We start from the raw sequence: 19,865 nt of genomic DNA on the forward strand, positions 1-19,865 counted from the left end.
ACAATAATGAAGCTTCATGCTCTGCTAACCAAGGTTCTTATGCAACCCACATCAACTGGGAAAGTTTCCAGTGAGTAAAAGATTGTGTTTGTAGAAGACTTGATACATTTGCTCGTGTTTTGATAATTTTGCTTTTGGTTAAAATAGAGAATATCGGCGGAACTCCAATAATGGACCTTCTAATCTGTTGTGTTGTAATTATTATTCAAAGCTCCAGTAGTAATCGCCGAGACCTCAGAAGGATTTCTGCCACGATGATATGGAGGAAATGAGTAGAATAAGGAAACAATACTAGGATTAATATTTGTATATACTGGTCAAGCTGACTATTTTAATGATGGCTGAAGTCATTGAAGGTAGTTTCATTTAAACCACAATTGCCCTAAAAACACAGACTCTTCTCTTTTTAGGGTTCTTGGAGCTCTTCCAAAATTAATGTTTGACTTAATAACTCTCGGCTTCAGAGGTGTGGGAACCAGCTCAATGGTAGATGGTGTTAAACTTTAGTTTGTGTACCTGGGAACTTGTTCAGGGGCAGGGGTAGCTTCAGTAAGACTCTAGTGGATTGGAAGTTGGTAATGGTGGGCAGGGAGTGGGTGTGATCAAACACAGCCCCTCTGCCCGTAGATCAAAGAAACCGCACAGGAGTCAAGGGGAAGTAGAATTTTATCCAGAGATTCTGGGTCAAACCCAAAATGTTCCCAGGTATGCTAGTTTGCCCATTTTTTCCTTTTAAAAAAATCCTCTGTTAAATAAAAAAAAAATCTCGCTTGGCTACAACATTTCATGGTTTTGAAACAAATTCTAGCTCTTAACTAGGGTGTTTGGCCCTTAATACTTTGTAATACAATGTTTTCCAGAGGGATCTTTTCACTAAACAGGGAGTTTACAAGATATTTTTTTTAATTATTTCAATATATCTCTGATATCACTATGCTCTTGCTCCAAAGACTGAGTTGGTGCTTTTATAATGCATAGATACATACAAAAAGTGAGGAGCGAGGTGTTTTAAGGAATCTCGCATTACTTATTTATTGTGCAGGAACAACTCGTACCTTCTCACAGACGGAGCTCACTGGGGGTTGCCTTTCAAATTGTGTAAAAAGAAGAGGCAGTTCAACTGTTTAACCTCATTGCCAAATCTCTCTTTAGTGAATATACCATCTCTATAAAGGAATTTCCTGCATGGTGCATTAGCCATTAATGGAAGGACACTCCATCCCCCTGAGAGATTCTATATAGCATTATATGAAAACCTTATACTTTTCAACAATACACTTTTAATTACATTACACAAAATAAATTGTTGCAGTCTTTTCTAATACTGGATACATTTTATTTCTGCAGTGTACGCTCAGAATTTTATAGAAAGCATTAAAATAAAAATATACAAGGAAATGCCATTCATAGCTGTGGTAATCTGAACAATCACAAGAGAAAAACGTGTCATGCAGTTTATATTGTTATAGCCCTGTAAAATGTTGTTTACACATGGTGATGATTATAAGAAACAAGGGTGGCAAAGATGTAAAAAATAAAATACAACAAAGCGATTATGCAGGAATAGTAGGTAATGTGTATGTGGGTGGCAGTTGTGTATTCTTGTACTTTTGCATTTGCTCCTTTATTGTGAGCACCTGACTGCATTTACAGAATACATAGGAAGCTGGAGTGCCTGATGTGGCCCTCTTGGGCTTTTGAATGGACCACTGTTCTATAGTCCTTCTGCATTGCAATGTCCTACAAATGGCTGAACACTGCAGTGTATATTGTTTTCACATTCAAATGTGGCAAATAGTTGGAGAAGAAGCTATAAGCCCCCAAGCCTACCTTCAGAACAGCTTGCCAAAGAAGAATTTAAGATTCTAAAGAAGACTCTTAGTTGGTGCAGTTTGATTACCTTACAGCAGCTTCTTGTATTTTCTGTTGGAAGCTGACTGGAAACGCAATAAACCTTTTGAAAACTAAAGAGTATAAAAGTCAGAGAAATTATTTTACTTAAATTGTTTTGCATAATGCATTCATTTTATTATTTCTTTTGAGGAAAATGTGAGGCGGGTTGGTGAATTACTTGCCATATCCAATAGGTTTTGATTTTCTAAGTGCAAACTCCTTCATAAATGTAATTTTGTTCATTCATATTTTTATTTATTGTATAATTTTTCTGAAATTCATAACTGGAAGCAAGCAAGTAAGTTCTTGTATATTGTATTCTTTTACAGAGATCTGATGAGGAGGCTGTCGTAGACCAAGGTGGCACCAGTTCTGTGCTGAATATTCATTATGAGAAAGAGGAGCTTGAAGGTAAGAATAATATGTAAAGCAACGCATTTATTAGTATTTGTTCCCCAGCTGAGTTTGAGTGTAGGCATGGTGGAGTTCAACATCATGAAATCATGCTAGGCTTTGGACAGAATCATTTCCGAAGTATTTTGAAGCTCCAAACAATTAATCATTGATCAGAGCTTGGTAGAAAGAGCTTTGTAGTCCCGACATGTGACTGATATCCACTTTAATTAAAGGCTCCATCTTCTTATGGGGTAAAATTACTATTACTATTAATTTTCCTTTTTATGATTCCTGGAAGGCACAATGAGAGGAGAGAAACAAATGTAGATCGGGTTATTCATAGTAACATATATGAAGTGGTGAAACACAGATATTAATAACAGCTGCTATCATGGAGCAATATGTTTTATTTTTTACATGTTAATAGTACTTTCACATGATAATGGTTCACAAAGAGCAATAAAATATTTTCTATATAAAACTAACAACATTTAATAGTTTGTTGGTGATTCACATTGCAATTCCAAGACAGCTTCTGAATCTCTGTTTGGATATCAACATTTTAGACCAGCCTTCATACAGCTCAAGAAAAAAAAAAAAATTGTACTCAATTTCCAATATCTTAAATTGTGTTACAGAATCCAATAAAGCTGTCAGAATTTTTTGGAAAGAATATTTAACTATTTTCTTGTTTGCCATTTCCAGAGTTTTTTAACAAAAATTTGCTAAGGTCATGGTTTTTATCCTTGTGTCAATATTTTGCTTTTGGACCTATAAAACTAACTCTAGCACTATACATATACACACATACAAGCAGACTCTGACACGGCAGTATACACACAAACTACAATACAGTAGACACAGCAGCTCTGGCACTACACATTTAAAAACACACTGAATTATTTAAAGTCTTTGTATTTGTACCACAGAAACGACCGTTGTTCAGGAGACAATAGCCACCCCATGTCCAGTGTGTCTCTGAGATTCAGAGATCAACCAAATTAAACAACAAAAGTTGTATGTGAAATGCACGAATCTTCCTACTTTCACGCCGTTGGTGATCTCTTTATACATCTTGGATATGGCATGCCTTTTGATAATCGTGGAACTATTCTGAAGGGAGAGACACAAAGAACAACTAGTTAATGCAACATGTATATTCTCACATTGATTATCAATGAAAATGTAAGCAAAAATTGTAGCAAATTTTGAAACATACACTATAATTTTAGACATATGTATGTGCATGTGTGCAGATAAATCTGTAAAGCATTTTTATAATATTTTTCAAATTGAAAGTTCCATAAACTTACTTTAATAGGTGGCCTTTCATGTGTGTGGGTATACCTAATGGTACTTGGATGTTGAATATTGGTTTTAATGATGTAAAATGCATCAATGCACATACAAGTAGGATGTCCAATGCTCAAAAACTCTATACGTCTACAGTCATTGTAACTTGGTTGTTTATGGACTTTTATCAACAACGAACAACATTTTTGTAGCATTATTTTGTTTTAAATCTGAGAAGGCTAGATTATGGTTATCTACATTTCAGTCCCACCTGAAGCTTGATATAAACCAGTGAGCTTGGTCGGCGTCGTAATAAATTTATATAGCCTGTCTGGGAAAAGTCCATCTATTGGTATTGTTCTCCTTTATTGTAAGTGTGGGGATTGGTTGGTCGTTCCACCGGTTGTCCATGGTGAATATAGAGTATCATCAGCCACAGTTTGTTGCAATGTTTTCTTAAATACTTTCTTTGCACTTTTACATATCCTCACATGTTTTCTATGGTTTTTGATCCATGCGTGTTGATGCTATTTATAGTGAGGCTCTTTCAACGAAGAGTTGTATTCCGATGCAGCTGCATTCTTACTGGAAGCTTCATTGATTGCTTCCCTGTCTACCAAAAGTAAAGTCCATCTAGATTCTTCTTGTATAATAAATGTTCTGTGATTCATAGTTACTAAAATCTTTAATAGCCACAAATCCTTTTTTTATAGAACATGGGTTTTTTGAAAGCAGTTCCATATTTAGTCATTTTTCGATCATTTCTGATTTTGGAACTATTTGACATAACTCTCTATTTTATTTGAGTAATAACACTGTCCTAGGGAACATCCAGTTTCGATACATTTTAAAAATGAAAGATTTCCAAAATTACCGGATGAAAAGCAAAACTAACTTTCGTTATTTAACTTACTTAATGCATTATAATGCCCCTGACAACCCCACTATAGAGGAATGTAAATTAAAGTACCATGTGTATACTTTAATATGCATTCTTACAAAATGAAAAAATAAATAAAAATAAATCACTTACCTGACACAAGAAATGTCATCCCTGCAACAGCAGCATTCCTCTTCCATGGTCCGTCTGTTCCTGTCACTGATTGGCTGCTGGAAACAATCAATCAAAGTCAGGATATGCTCCTATACAAACAGCAGCACTTTCCGTACATGCGCACTAGGGTCCAAAGAGACCCCTGCACAGTCAGTGTTGGAGGCGACTGGATGTAAGTATATCTCATGTAGGAAGCTGTATTTGGCTGAACACATCTCCTGCAGGTCATTTTTATAGGGGGCGTGGAAAATGGGCAAATGCATTTGGGGGGGCATTCTGCAGAATCTCCTGATGCATGTGCAAAACAGACCTCATGAAAATTTAAAGGGACCACACAGCTATCAAATGCATTAAAATACATATGATGGCTGGGGTGTCCTAGTGCCAAAAATGCAAATGTTTTAGTTTAGTCAGAGGTAGGCTGGCACCTTCTATCACTGGGGCTCATAAGGCCAAGTTCCCCTATGTAACTAACACACGCCAACTCTAAAAGGCATACACACATACTAACCTTGCGTGGAGCATGCTCCTGTCCATGCTGTTTCTGAAGAACGTGAACTCCCCCTGACAAGAACATTCCTTTAAGAGCCGATTGTCAAACACTAATTAAGAGGTGCTATTGTCCCTTTACAAAACCAAAAAATTAAGACTGGGTAGTGATTTTTCTTGTGATAATTTAAAGGATACAGCTTTGATACAGACGGGCAGCCTTATGAAAATGCTACATTACTGTACATAACACTGAACAATTTTATGTAATTATGGCGAGACAACCTCTCTATTTGAGCTTTCTAATTGCCTGCTGAATGAGCTTGGCACATATCTGGTTAAATGTGAATGATTAAGTTGCCTACATCGCTTTAAGTTATTAAATGACAGATCTGCAAGTGGTTGTGTTAGTTTGAACTGTCAGATTTAGTTATAAATATTATTCACATGTCCCCGCTTGACTCTAATTTGCATAACATAAGCAGCATTTTTTAATTTGAGGCAATTTGCATATTGTTTTGAATGTACCAAAACTCATTTTTGCTTATAGCCTACAATACATTCAGGCAATATGTAATAATCAATCAGGCAGGTGATAAATTATGCGGCTGTTATCCAAGCAATCTAGTGCACCGTATATATATAGCCTTGTAACAAAAAAATGATTGCTTACTACCGGGACCTTTCAGCAAAGTAATTGAAGAAACCATGACTGCCTGAGCACAGATATATAAATAGACTACCCTAGATCTTTATTGTGATGTTTTTTTATTCCTTTACTACCGACAGGTCATTGTTCACCAGAACTATCTATATATTTAATGTCCAGAATAGATAAAATGCAGTAGAAAAATGAACACTTAGTCATTTCCCTTTCCCGCAGCCTTCGCATTGCCAAAAGATATTGCTTTTTTATTTTATGATCTTATCTTTTTTTTTTCTTTTAGCGCTCACATACTTGCATTAATAGAGTCCGATACATTATACATGGAAAGTATAGCTGCTATTGACTTCGATGGGAGTGAGCAACATGCCAGGCTGATATGTGTACATTGTGCGAATTTAGGAATTCAGGTAGAGGAGGAGGGAAAGGAGACTAAATTTGGAAGATTACATTTTAAAAGCAGCCCCAAATGAATGTGTAGATATTTACTGCAAAATTCACTGGAGGCAGGACTTTCAATAAAGTCATAAGTTACTGTTGTGGATGGCTTGGCATGTGCTGAATTGCTAGAGGGGGGAAAGCAAGCTGGAGACATCGAGCCAAGCCTTACTAACTACTGAATATCCACATATCTAGGGTAAGGGCATTTTGGCTGTCTTTGCTTCGCTTTTGAAATCTGGACCAAGCCAAGTGTTGAGCTGGAGCCCATGCTGGCTCATTCATCCATAGAGAAGGCCCAAAACTGGGTGACTTGGTACCTGCAGCAGAATTTCACGATTAATTAAAAGGAATAAGTATTTGATGCTCTAATTAAATGCTCTGGAGTCTAAGTCTGGTTCTTCACATATTTATTTTAGTTTTATTTTATCTGTATCAATATAGTTTCTACATGTTGTGGCAAACTCTCTTTTAAGCGTGGCCCTCAAACTGTGTTATTTATTTGGAAGTGCACAAATCAAAGACCCCAAAACAAAATCATAAAAGAAAATCCTTGCTCTATTTGGAACCCTCTCTAGCTATACATCTTTACCTGAGAACTCTCCGGTTTTGATCTGGAGATCTCCAGGTGAAGCACCACTTCTCCGGGTCAACACCTGAATCCTTCAGGTCGTGGGGTCTTGATACGCCCCGCTCCCCGCCCATTTGCCCTTTAAGTGGAGGTGTTTCCCGCTGACATCAGCAGGAACTCCCACTGACATCATGGGACCGCCCGCAGTCCTGGCCGCGTCCCGCAAGGGAAAGCTCCGGGTAGCCGTAGTGAAGAAGTTCCCAGGTATGTATACTTCGCTGGTCCAGACTAACCAGCCTAAAGACCCACTTACTAGATCTCCCTGCCAGGCATAGCTAACCCAGGCTCTGGAAACCTCCCCCAGATAGAGCACATGAGTCCAGGCAGGTAATGCCACAGTTGGCTCGGGTATCTTCTTCACGGCCTCTCTTTGCCCTTAAGGGGGTTTTAACACCCAGCGTCTGGTGCAGGCTTTATCAAAGTCCTGGACTGGATCCTGTAAACCCAGCTTGGGCATCCAGCCTGCTACAATACTGGAGTTAGCGCATTGACCCACCTTGGTCTCCAAATACTCCACCCCAGGGGCCCTTTATACGTGTACAATATACACACAGGAAATCCCCCTGGGACTGTACTGTGTCACAATGTATATGTCAAGTGAAATCCCCCCCAACACTGTCCTGGATCATAGATCCCTATTTTGTCAAATCTAATATTAAAAAAAGGATTGTTGTTTTTTCTTAAAATTAAGCTATGCTGTAATCAATACAAATGGATTGCAGGAACAGCAGAAGTTGCTATGAAACAATATTTGTTAAAACATCTGTTAAGGAAGGTTAAAGCTAGTAAATTTCAATCACTGACAAGTTCAAGTAGCAACTGACCGAACCAAACACCCGTGCCAAAGCAGGCAGCCGCTTTTTGCTTTTACAGAAATGAGCAATTTTAGCTCTACGTGTTAATGATTGTCTAGTAGGAAAATTAAATCATGTGAAATAGTCTGTGTTTGAAAAAAGACTTGAGACTCTGCTTTCTAGAAATCTTTCCCTGTGCAATTTTTGCCATTATTCTGTAAATCCCAAATTATGATACTTACAGAGACAATCTAATTTGCTTTTTTATCATCAGAGTATTCTTCGAAGCGTGAAGTTCAGTCTGTAGATTTCCACTAAGCAGATGGTTATCATGAAGCAGCAGTTATTGCTTTGGTATCTCAGCCTCAAAGTCATGCCCTTATCTTGTTTCAGCTTCCTACTGAGTGGCTGTATCCTTAAATGCTCTCCTCCTCGCTAAGCTTTATCAAATGGTGAATTCTTTTTGAAAAAGTTGACAGTTCCCAACGTCCTTCATAAAAGGGTGGAATTCTAATGGCCCGTGGTAATCAAAGTACCCTCCTGACAGTAATTACTGTGCTCCTCACAAGCATTGTTGATTATTGTAGTTCAGGACAGTTATAGGTCAAAACTATTTTTCCTAATAAAGCCTGGGAATTTTCTTTAACATTTTCACTGCCATTGTGCCAAATTTTCTTTTTTTTGCTTACACCTCTTGCTTACTATATATTCTTGGCAATGTCCACAGAAATACATGGGAATATTGTATGCTTTTGTCTTGAAAATGTGAAAAATTGCTATAAAATTATTATTTCTGCAGAATCCGGAATTCCTTGTTCTTTCAATAAGTATATGTGAATATATTATGGTTTATATGTGAAGTGTGTTCCCATGACATTAAATTACTTTCTGGTACCCCAATGTGAATGAACAATTCTAGACAGCTTGGGCTGACTAGGATGATGTTAAAGCTTCTTTCTTATACCAGCAAACACAACCTAGATAAATAAAGAGGTGTTACCCAGAAGAGGGGAAATCACATAAAGTGCTTTTAATTATTACACCGTGAGACTGGACACTGTAGGAGGTAAAGTTAATGGTCTGCACACAGCTAGGAATATGAAGTGCCAAGTTGCAAACTCTGTCTGGGCTCCATCACATAGGAACACAGGAGAGTAAATCTCTCAACATCAATCTCAGTTAGGGTTTTGACCCTTTAATGTGCCATTAAGTTCCGCCAACCAGAGGCATATTTACCTCGGGCGCTGCCCTAGGCTGGACTGAGGTCAGAGCCCCCATCCACCCTGCAGCCACGGTCCTCACTGCAGTGTGTCCGGGATATGAAATAATATCATAAAGGCGGACAGATTCTTTTAACTTAGTCTATGGAGGCAGCATTTATCCCAGGGGCGATGTTTATCCAATGCTATCCAAAACACATTTACAGAAAGCAATCCATTGGAAAACCAGTAAAGAAAGCAGATAAATGGTAAAGTCATTTTTGTAAATGCTTCCCAAGGTCCTGCCTATAAAGCCGCTACCTATGGAATTGGAAATATAACATGAAAGGTTACAGGTAGTGCCCCCCCCAGGTATGGACTACTATTGTAGTTTGGATCTGACTATACATTGTGTTTTACAGTCTACAAAAATATTACAAAGTAATATGGTGTTTCATATTGATAAAAAGGTCATCTCTGTTTTGAGCTCCATGTAGCATAATATTATATTAGTAGGTGATTAACATGTTTTAATGTGACTTGATGGTTTCTGCCATAAATTACTTGGAATTATGTAATTCGTTTTTAAAGTGCTTTGGTAGTATGCCACATAAACTCATTGCTTGGATAGACTAAAATAAATTAGAACAGACGTTGACTTAAAAATATATTGAGAAAAAAATAGTGCCGCAGCAGCTTTCTTTTATGTGTAGTGTGTATTATAATAGTGCAATTCAATTGTAACGAACGTTTCTATATGGGTTTTTAGGACACAGAACTTTGTATGTGGGTGTTCGAATGCCGTTAGGACGGCAGAGCCACAGACATCACCGAACTCATGGACAGAAACACAGAAAGAGGGATCGAATGAAGGGCGTCATACAGGAAGAAGGCCACGATGAATCCTTAGCCCATGGTAAATATTTTGTGAAACGTTTTCACATGCATACCATGCTACCCGCTCCCTAGGCCAACCATGCCAACTTCTGGGGACTGGGCCCTCACTTCCCATCTCTGGTTGCCTGATTCGCACACCTGAAATGTTAATATGTGTGCAAATGGATGTAATGAGGATATTTGTAGCAAAACATATTTTAGGAAGTAAGGAAAAGATGCGATCAATCTTATTTTAGACATTAGGAATTATTGAAAGTTTGTGTGAAATTGGTTCACCAGTGCCGTGAAAGGTGCTATTTTGGTTCATACCCCGCACCCACAGATACCACATACTCAATCAGCAAAGATTGTGTACTCCTCAGGGCATCATCGGATTTACAGATTAGCATCTGCAGAGTTACTAATTGCTGAGATAACCATAGTAGTGCAGGAAAAAACATTTTATAGTATGGTCTACAGCAGGGGTGGGCAATTAATTTTCCCATGGGGCCACATGAGAAATTGGAATGGTTTTAGAGGGCCAGACCTCTAAAAACTACAAACTCCGAAGCCTTGTCCATTTTGTTAACTTATGTGCTGTTTAATAAAGTTATTCAAGCCTACGTCATTGGTAGAGGTGCTTGAATAAGTAAGGCCTGAATAACTATTAGCACAGCACAGAAGTGAACAAAATGAACAAGGCTTCGGAGTGCATACCGTATTTTTCGCTCTATAAGACGCACCTGCTGATAAGACGCACCTAGATTTTAGAGGAGAAAAAAAAGGAAAAAATATTTTGAGCTAAAAAATGGGCTAAAATATTTATTACAATAACTGAATAAGCTATGAACACAGTAAGACACACGCAGTAAGACACACACAGACACAGTAAGACACACGCAGTAAGACACACACAGACACAGTAAGACACACACAGACACAGTGAGACACACACAGACACAGTAAGACACACACAGACACAGTAAGACACACACAGACACAGTGAGACACACACAGACACAGTAAGATACACACAGACACAGTGAGACACACACAGACACAGTAAGACACACACAGACACAGTAAGACACACACAGACACAGTGAGACACACACAGACACAGTGAGACACACACAGACACAGTAAGATACACACAGACACAGTGAGACACACAGACACAGTAAGATACACACAGACACAGTGAGACACACACAGACACAGTAAGACACACACAGACACAGTAAGACACACACAAACACACACAGACACAGTAAGACACACACAGACACAGTAAGACACACACAGACACAGTGAGACACACACAGACACAGTGAGACACACACAGACACAGTGAGACACACACAGACACAGTAAGACACACACAGACACAGTGAGACACACAGACACAGTAAGACACACACAGACACAGTGAGACACACACAGACACAGTGAGACACACACAGACACAGTAAGACACACACAGACACAGTGAGACACACACAGACACAGTAAGATACACACACACACAGTAAGACACACACACACAAACACAGTAAGACACACACACACAGTAAGACCTCCCTCCCTAACCCCCCTTCTCAGTATCTCCCCTCTAACTCCCTAACCCCCCCTTCTCAGTATCTCCCCTCTAACTCCCTAACCCCCCCTTCTCAGGATCTCCCCCCCCCGCCCCGGTCACTTACCTTAAACTCCTGTGTTGGAAGCGTGAGGCGTTTGTCTCGGGTGCCGGCGCTTCACTGCTGATCGCCGGCGTCTGACGTCATATGCCGGCGCCCAGCGTAAAGCGCCGGCACCCGAGACAAACGCTTCCAACACAGGAGTTTAAGGTAAGTGACCGGGGCGGGGGGGGACACCGGACTCATTGGTGAGTCACCAGGACACTCTTTGCGGGCCGGTCCGAGCTATTCAGCGGGCCGGATGTGGCCCGCGGGCCGTGCTTTGCCCAGGTCTGGTCTACAGGGAACAGAGACATAGGAAGGCCCACAAATGCACAGTATATGCTCGTCAATACATCAGTAGAACCCGAGTTTGGTTTTGTGTGACAGGAAAAGTGGGAACAACCTCCTAATTATTTTATAATCCAGCACCTTTTCAACAGGCTTCAGATACCTCTGACTTTATTGTGTCTGGTTATTTAGATACTCCTTCCCAGCGAGTGCAGTTCATACTTGGGACTGAGGATGATGAAGAACATGTCCCTCATGAACTGTTCACAGAGCTGGATGAGATTTGTGTTAAGGAGGGTGAGGATGCGGAGTGGAAAGAAACAGCAAGGTAACGCATGTGTTCAGTGTTAACTCAGTAATAAATATATTGCCCGCTCATTGTAATATGCTTCGTAAAGATTGTAAACTAATACTAAACATGTAGTACAGGCTAGTCCTTGCACAAATGTAGAAACTGCCACATAGTAGATCTCGGTACAATCATTTCTGATGTCAATAAAATTTAGATAAACCTCCGGGACTGTCCTGCTCCAAACTGATCTATACATTGTTCTGATTTGCACACATATAAAATAAGTAGGTAATAATGGTGTGGCCTCCTCTCCTTCCCAAATAAAGAAAGCTTTATCAGCAGGTAGTGCTGAGAGAATTGCTTTTCTGTTCAACCTTTGTCAGGGTCGATTTTGTCAAATGTTTTTCAGACAAGTTTTCTTTTCATCTACAAAATCAGATTAACATGTATCATTTTAAAATGTATTATTCGTATAGAGGGACACCATTGAATGGCTTTAAGTATAGATGTTTCCACAGGCTTTTATTATAGTAATTTTTAGCGATCATGGTTACAATGATAATGCAATTTGTATCTTCTTTGCTCAAAAAAGCCCAAATTGTTCCTGTAAATTACAGACCTCGGCATTCTGAGATTTACGTATGATACATATCTCTACATTGTAAAGAACCTTCTTTGGGCACAATAATGGACTACGGCAAAAACTCTGAATGGTTACAAATAGAATTATTGGCTTAGATGTTTATATTTTTTTAAATGCTTATAAATATTTGTTAAATATCAACTTAAAGGTACATACAGAGATACACTGATAATCCAGTAATTTAATTATTCAGTAATGTTATTTTTCATGTTTTAATTTTATAAGTATTTTTAAACTATTTTTAATCTGTCCAGGTGGTTAAAGTTTGAGGAAGATGTTGAAGATGGAGGGGAACGTTGGAGTAAACCCTATGTAGCAACTCTTTCCTTGCACAGCCTATTTGAACTAAGAAGTTGTATCATCAATGGGACTGTTCAACTTGATATGCGTGCAAACACTATAGAAGAGATAGCAGGTATATGATCACTAGCGATAGTTGATGCATATTGGTGCAAATTGAAGAATGGATTTAAGATCTGTTTGGATTTTTAGGATTCTTGTGTATTTTCCTTATATCCATGAATTATTTTCTAATTGCAGTAGTGTAAGATACGCCGTGCATCACCTGTGGTGTAGAGGGCACTTCTGCAGTTATTCACTGCCAGACACAACAAGATTTATCTCTGACTCGTATCTGTGCACCTTGTGTTTGCACCATAGTACAACTGCACTTAGCGGAGTACAAATTTAATGCAAGCCCAGCAATCTGTTGTAAAATTGAGAATGTCTTAGAGGTTTGAGAACATTAGGTCTTACATGTTTTTTCTATTGTTTTCCTGTCCTTGCATTAAGTTAAATAGAAGCCATCTGAATTTTGGGGCAATCCAACATCATGTATAGTGTCTGAAACTTCACACCATATTCTGCCTTCACTTTAATCAAACCTTAATCAAACCTTTCTGTAACATTAGATATTTGTTGTTTTTTATAGCCTAAGATATGGGAGCTTTGATAGACTTGGATGAAAGATGTGTTTCACCCCATACTAGTTTCAGGAACTCTGATACTCTGGCCGTTTACGACTCTGAGAGTTAGCTCTTTATAATATGAAAGGCAAATAAGAACGTCAGAACAGTTCTATGTGTAATTTAAAAAAAGATGCAATTAGTGAAGAAAACAGATGCATGCAAAGAAATAACAGATCAGAGACGCTATATACCGCAGCAAGAGATAAAATAACTTCGATATTGCGAGGAAAGTCGGAGTACATAGAACATTAAATGCTGCGGACAGAACAAGTGCAAAAAATAGAACCACATTTATCAAAGGAAAACAAAACACAGCCGATTTCACAGCTTGGACACTTTAATAAGTAGCCCCGGGGAGATTATTTATAGTGTCCCTGCATCTTGTTTGAAGACTCCCTTGGGTATTGATTTGCAACCGAGTCAACAGACAAACACGGCTACAGCGTATTACTAAAAACAGCTTGAAAACTAATGAAAAGGGCAGTTGTACTTTAAATTCAGTATACATTTATACAAAACATAATTATCAAAAAATAATTAAACAGTGTGACATTGCATATTGGATCCAGCGGAGTATGTTGATTGCAGAATTTGCATAGCGAGAGAAGAGATATCGCAAAACATAAATTATGCTCTCCAGACTATTTTGGGTTTATCCACTAAAGCAAAGTGAATTGTGTTTGTTCAGGTGAATGGATTCACAAAAAATGTCACAGGTGGTATTGCATAGTGCAATGAATGAAGTGACTTTCAAGAAATCTCCCAGATTTAAATATGCTTTACACAGAGTCATCCAAAGTATTGATGGAGTAGCATGTTTTTGGTCTATAACGGCTATAATATTACTCAATGTTTGGATGACTGGCAGGCAAATATGGAAGGCGGACAACAAAGCTAGAATGAATGTTCAAAATAAAGAAATAGTTTTGCTTTGCACTATATTATATATTAATGACACTGACATTTAGACCAGTTACTTTGTTGTAGATTATTATTGAAAACTGTAGGGTCCCATGACTTATTTTCCTTTAGGGGCAGTCGAGCACAAGACGCAACTACCAGAGAATGGCACGTTGCATCTAATTGTATTGCAAGACTTAATCAAATAGAACCGCACAAGACAATTGCATTGCACAGGAGCCTTTAATCATTATGTGTACTGATACGGTTAAACTCATTGCAATCAAATTCTTGTTTCTCTTTGAATGAAATTTTGAAATGGAAAACATGTTTGTATGCACACCATAAACAAATATGGTAATTGTAAACACACAAATGCAAACTAGGAATTATTCCTATCTTGTTTCATCTGGATCCATTATATTTTTAGTCTTTATGAAACACCTTTAATGGCAAATATGTCAGAGAAAAGCCATCAAAAAGATTCAGTGTTCAGATAAAGGGGCGGTAAATTATTTTTTTGCCATCAAAATTTTGTCCCATATGAATATAGCTGTTAATTTACATAGCCCTAGAGATGTTTTTAAACGGACTTGTTCAAATGTAACTACATGCTAAAAAAATTATTTTCTTAGTGACCAGAAACCGTAAAACAGTGATTTTGTAAATGACACATGCCTAGTAATAATTTATGTCTTTAAGAAATTGTATGTAAAGTCAAATAATTTGCATCTGCATTTTATTAAAAAAAAAATTTGAATACCTATCTATTATAGATATGATCTTGGATCATCAAGAGACATCTGGTGAACTAGGAGATAATATCCGAGTAAAGGTGAAGGAAGCGCTTTTGAAGAAGCATCATCATCAAATTGAGAAGAAGCGCAACAATCTTATCCCAATGGTGCGTTCCTTTGCTGAGGTTGGGAAGAAGCAGTCAGAGCCCCATTTGCTAGACAAAAATAGTAAGTTCCTTTTGATACAGTTTATGTCCTTAATCCAATGCAGTAATAAAGACTAAGATGTGACTATATTGTTTTTTGAGATGCAAACTAACAAGCAGCATTGCACACAGGAATAGTCCTATTATGGTGCCATTATGGCCTTGGTACATGGCAACAATGTAATTATCACCAACCAGCCAAAGGCCAGGCCAGGCCAGTGTGCAAAACAAGAAGGTTGCATAGACAGGGTCTGAATGCTTAGGGTGCGCTTACAAATCCAATCATTGTGTGTGCTAGGGTGTACCCCTCACCCAAAAACAACACAAGTGATGAGCACCCAGGGGATCAACTCTCTCCCCTCTCCAAGGTACTGACTTGATCTTAGCGAAAAGGCAGGGAGATGACCTGTAAAGGGAGGGAGAGGTCAGAGATATCAGGTGTATCATTATACCAACATTGAAACTTGCCAGATAACTCTTATATAGATAGGACATACTTTTGTTTGATCATTTTGTGAAAAGGGTGAAATTTAGGGAGTATGTTCATAATACCACATTTACTTATTTTTTGCAAAATCTGATATGTTTGCTTTGTTATATAGTCTCCAACCAAAGCAACATAGTTTTCATAAATTCACAACGGCACTTGTCTAGTTATAAGGTAATATCAGAGAAAAGAACGACATATAATATTCTCCATAAACATGTAGACCCTTCCTTAATCAGAAAAGCCCACAACCAGCCCTCCTCCACGATGGACGCGTAGGGTCACGCATACTTACTGATACTGCAGATTGGGTCCTGCACTTGCCGGGGCCCCTAGTTATTCCCAGTTCGGCCCTGCCCGCAATGGAGTAATACATTCAAGGAGACATAGCATGACGACAAAGCATAATAGCTAGGATGTTTGAAGATTTATGAAAACAAAAAAACAAGAGATATAGATTTCTTTGTAGAAGAGAAAATGTATTCCTTAGTGTCCACAGAGTGGGAAGCTAATACTAGCACATCACCTTGGCAACAAGGCTAATTCACCTTAAAGCGAATGTGAAAACATCATCCCCATCTTGTGTTGGACACAGAAAAATACATCTGATGAATGCATCATGGATAAGGTGGATTTATACAAGTATAAAATAGCTTTCTGTGAACAAAATTACTAAAAACAGATTGATGTTAAGAATAGTTGTATGTAAGAGAGGAACAAAAAACTGACCTTGGAGTCTTCTGATATCCTTTATATCAGGGGATCCAGGGGAGGGTTTGTTACTTGTTACTAATGGAAACATTCTACTATGGAAATGTGTTTTTAGTGATAACTGGACGGTTTTTAGTTTTATTTTTTTCAGTAGGTTAGTTTTGTTAGATACATAGACCTCTCGTCACATGGAGTGTGCCTGTCTCTACCAGGTTAGATTATCAGTCCCTGGCCCCTTTAATATGGAGCACCAATATTTGCCCAATGATATCCTTCATGGTGACCCTAGAAAAATAAACTGAGGACCTGCATATTATGTCTTATGGGAAATGGTTCACTGGATGCTATACTTATAAACAGAATTGTTCCCTTCGGCAAGAGACTGTTGTACCCAGGAGATGGGCGCAGAGATTTAAAGAGCCTATCCGTATTCTGTACGCTTTCTAGAAGGCAAAAAGAAGAAGCAGTCGGCACATACAAAATAATTGTCCTCAGATGGGTTTACTACAATGATTTGATTTTGATTTGATTTTGATTTTGGATTCTATTATTTTTTCTGCAAAGCAAGCTGGTGCACAGCTTACAATCAAGAGACTGCAAACCAGCCAGGACATTATGATAATATTTCGTGCATGTTTTTCAATAAATAATTCAAAGTCTGCAGCCCTGAATTGTGTTTTTCCATTTAGCAAGAAAAAAAAGCCTTGGTTTTTTTTTTCACATAACTTATATACCGTATTATTTTAACCCATGCTTACCTGTTCTTACCTGTAAATTTTATGAGTGTACCTAAAAGATTAGATTCTACGCATAATTCATTTTATAACAAGCAGATGTAGGAGTTTAAAAATGTGTTATATTTAATAGAAAACTTCCCTATGATGCTGACAAATTAACTACAACAGAACATGTAAAAAAAAAAAAAAGGATATAAATAAAACAAATTTTAAGAAACGTGAAAAATAATTTCTACCCAGATTTGGAGTCTTCACATCAGGAGTAATGGGCCATTTTTAATAGTTTCTTTGTTTGCATATACCTTACCTAAACTTTGGTGATCTATTGAAAAAGAGACCTATGATGACCCAACAGTTTAGGTGTTTTTATACATTTTAATATGTTGGCGTAGTAAAATATCAACTTGGACTTAAAAACTCCATCTTCTGTTTGAATTAAATGAACTGCAAACATTGTTAGCATTATCCATTACATTAAAAATAATTTGGTATATATTTTTTTTTATTTCTCAGGTCTGGCTGTTTCTCCACAACCTACTCCCTCTACACTTGATGTTAAGAATGGTGGGAATCATGACAACAGTAGTGCAGTGGACCTAAGCAAGGTGGGGTTGCTTGTGACATTACACCCTTTTGGACAAATTATGTAACATAGTAACATAGTTCATAAGGTTGAAAAAAGACCAAAGTCCATCAAGTTCAACCTATATACATATTGTGTCCCTACTGTGTTGATCCAGAGGAAGGCAAAAAACCCTTATGAAGCAGATGCCAATTGCCCCATACCAGGGGGAAAATTCCTTCCCGACTCCAAATATGGCAATCAGAATAAATCCCTGGATCAACGTTCTGTCCCTATTAATCTAATATCCATAACTTGTAATATTATTGCTTTCAAGAAACACGTCCAGGCTCCTTTTGAACTCTTTTATTGAGTTTACCATCACCACTTCCTCTGGCAGAGAGTTCCATAATCTCACCGCTCTTACTGTAAAGAACCCCCGTCTGTGCTGGTGTAGAAACCTTCTTTCCTCCAGCCGTAGAGGATGTCCCCTTGTTATAGATACAGTCCTGGGTATAAATAGGTCCTGGGAGTGATCTCTGTACTGTCCCCTTATATATTTATACATAGTTATTAAGTCCCCCCTAAGCCGTCTTTTTTCCAAACTAAATAACCCCAATTCTGATAATCTTTCTGGGTACTGTAGTCCTCCCATTCCCCTTATTACTCTGGTTGCCCGTCTTTGAACCCTCTCCAGCTCCACTATATCTTTCTTGTACGCTGGTGCCCAGTACTGTACACAGTATTCCATGTGTGGTCTGACTAGTGACTTGTACAGTGGTAGAATTATTTCCTTGTCGTGGGCATCTATGCCCCTTTTGATGCACCCCATGATTTTATTTGCCTTAGCAGCAGCTGCCTGACACTGGTCGCTACAGGTAAATTTACTGTTAACTAAAACTCCTAAGTCCTTTTCCATGTCAGTCGTCCCCAGTGTTTTCCCATTTAATACATATTCCCAGCCTGGATTTTTCTTCCCCATGTGCATAACCTTACATTTATCTGTGTTGAACCTCATCTGCCACATCCCAGCCCAAGCCTCCAACCTATGCAGATCCATTTGTAATCGTGCGCTGTCCTCTATTGTGTTAACCACGTTACAGAGCTTAGTATCGTCTGCAAAGATTGATACTTTACTATGCAATCCCTCTACAAGGTCATTAATAAATATATTAAAAAGAATAGGACCCAAAACTGACCCCTGTGGTACCCCACTAGCAACAGTCACCCACTCAGAGTATGTACCATTAATAACCACCCTCTGTTTCCTATCACTGAGCCAGTTACTTACCCACATACACACATTCTCCCCCAGCCCAAGCATTCTCATTTTATGTACGAGCCTTTTATGTGGCACCGTATCAAATGCTTTGGAAAAATCAAGATATACGACATCCAGCGATTCACCCCGATCCAGTCTTGAGCTCACCTCCTCATAAAAGCTGATCAGGTTAGTTTGACAGGACCGATCCCTTGTAAACCCATGCTGATATGGAGTCATACACTTATTTTCATTGAGATACTCCAAAATAGCATCTCTTAGGAAACCCTCAAACAGTTTACACACAACAGAAGTTAAACTAACAGGCCTATAATTCCCCGGGTAGTTAAAATGTTTTATTCAAAAATAGCTAAAATATGTATTTTGGCTACACAGGGCAACCTTCTATGTGTCCCATTATTCTGGAATAATGCAATTTATTTAATTCTTAATCTAATGGTGCTGTTTACTTAAATTTAAATATTTGTAATTTTATTGTTTTCTATAAAGGTCCCATTGCCTTTTTGAAGTTTTTTTCTGTTTCTATAACCACAACCTATCAATGTCTTGTTTTATGTTCCATGACAATTAACAATTTAATGAAAAGAAATGTTCATAATTAAAAAATTCACTCTGGAAACAGTGTGGACGTCAAACAGTACTAAGA

At 38.2% G+C, this 19,865-nt stretch overlaps 1 protein-coding gene across 1 annotated transcript in view; it reads left to right on the plus strand.

Moving 5' to 3' along the window:
* The first annotated feature begins 2,207 nt into the window (after positions 1-2,207).
* LOC149285254 (electroneutral sodium bicarbonate exchanger 1) overlaps positions 2,208-19,865 on the plus strand; it is a 37,058-nt gene continuing 19,400 nt past the window's right edge. The window contains exons 1-6 of the mRNA XM_089495609.1: positions 2,208-2,304; positions 9,621-9,767; positions 11,887-12,022; positions 12,884-13,044; positions 15,274-15,462; positions 17,889-17,980. Coding sequence (XP_089351735.1) covers positions 9,650-9,767; positions 11,887-12,022; positions 12,884-13,044; positions 15,274-15,462; positions 17,889-17,980 — 696 coding nt within the window. The 5' untranslated portion in view covers positions 2,208-2,304; positions 9,621-9,649. The remainder of the gene's footprint in view (positions 2,305-9,620; positions 9,768-11,886; positions 12,023-12,883; positions 13,045-15,273; positions 15,463-17,888; positions 17,981-19,865) is intronic.

Source organism: Sceloporus occidentalis, unplaced genomic scaffold (genome assembly GCF_023333645.1).
Source record: "Sceloporus occidentalis isolate IW3139 unplaced genomic scaffold, rSceOcc1.0.p SCAF_82, whole genome shotgun sequence".
Lineage (NCBI taxonomy): Eukaryota > Metazoa > Chordata > Lepidosauria > Squamata > Phrynosomatidae > Sceloporus > Sceloporus occidentalis.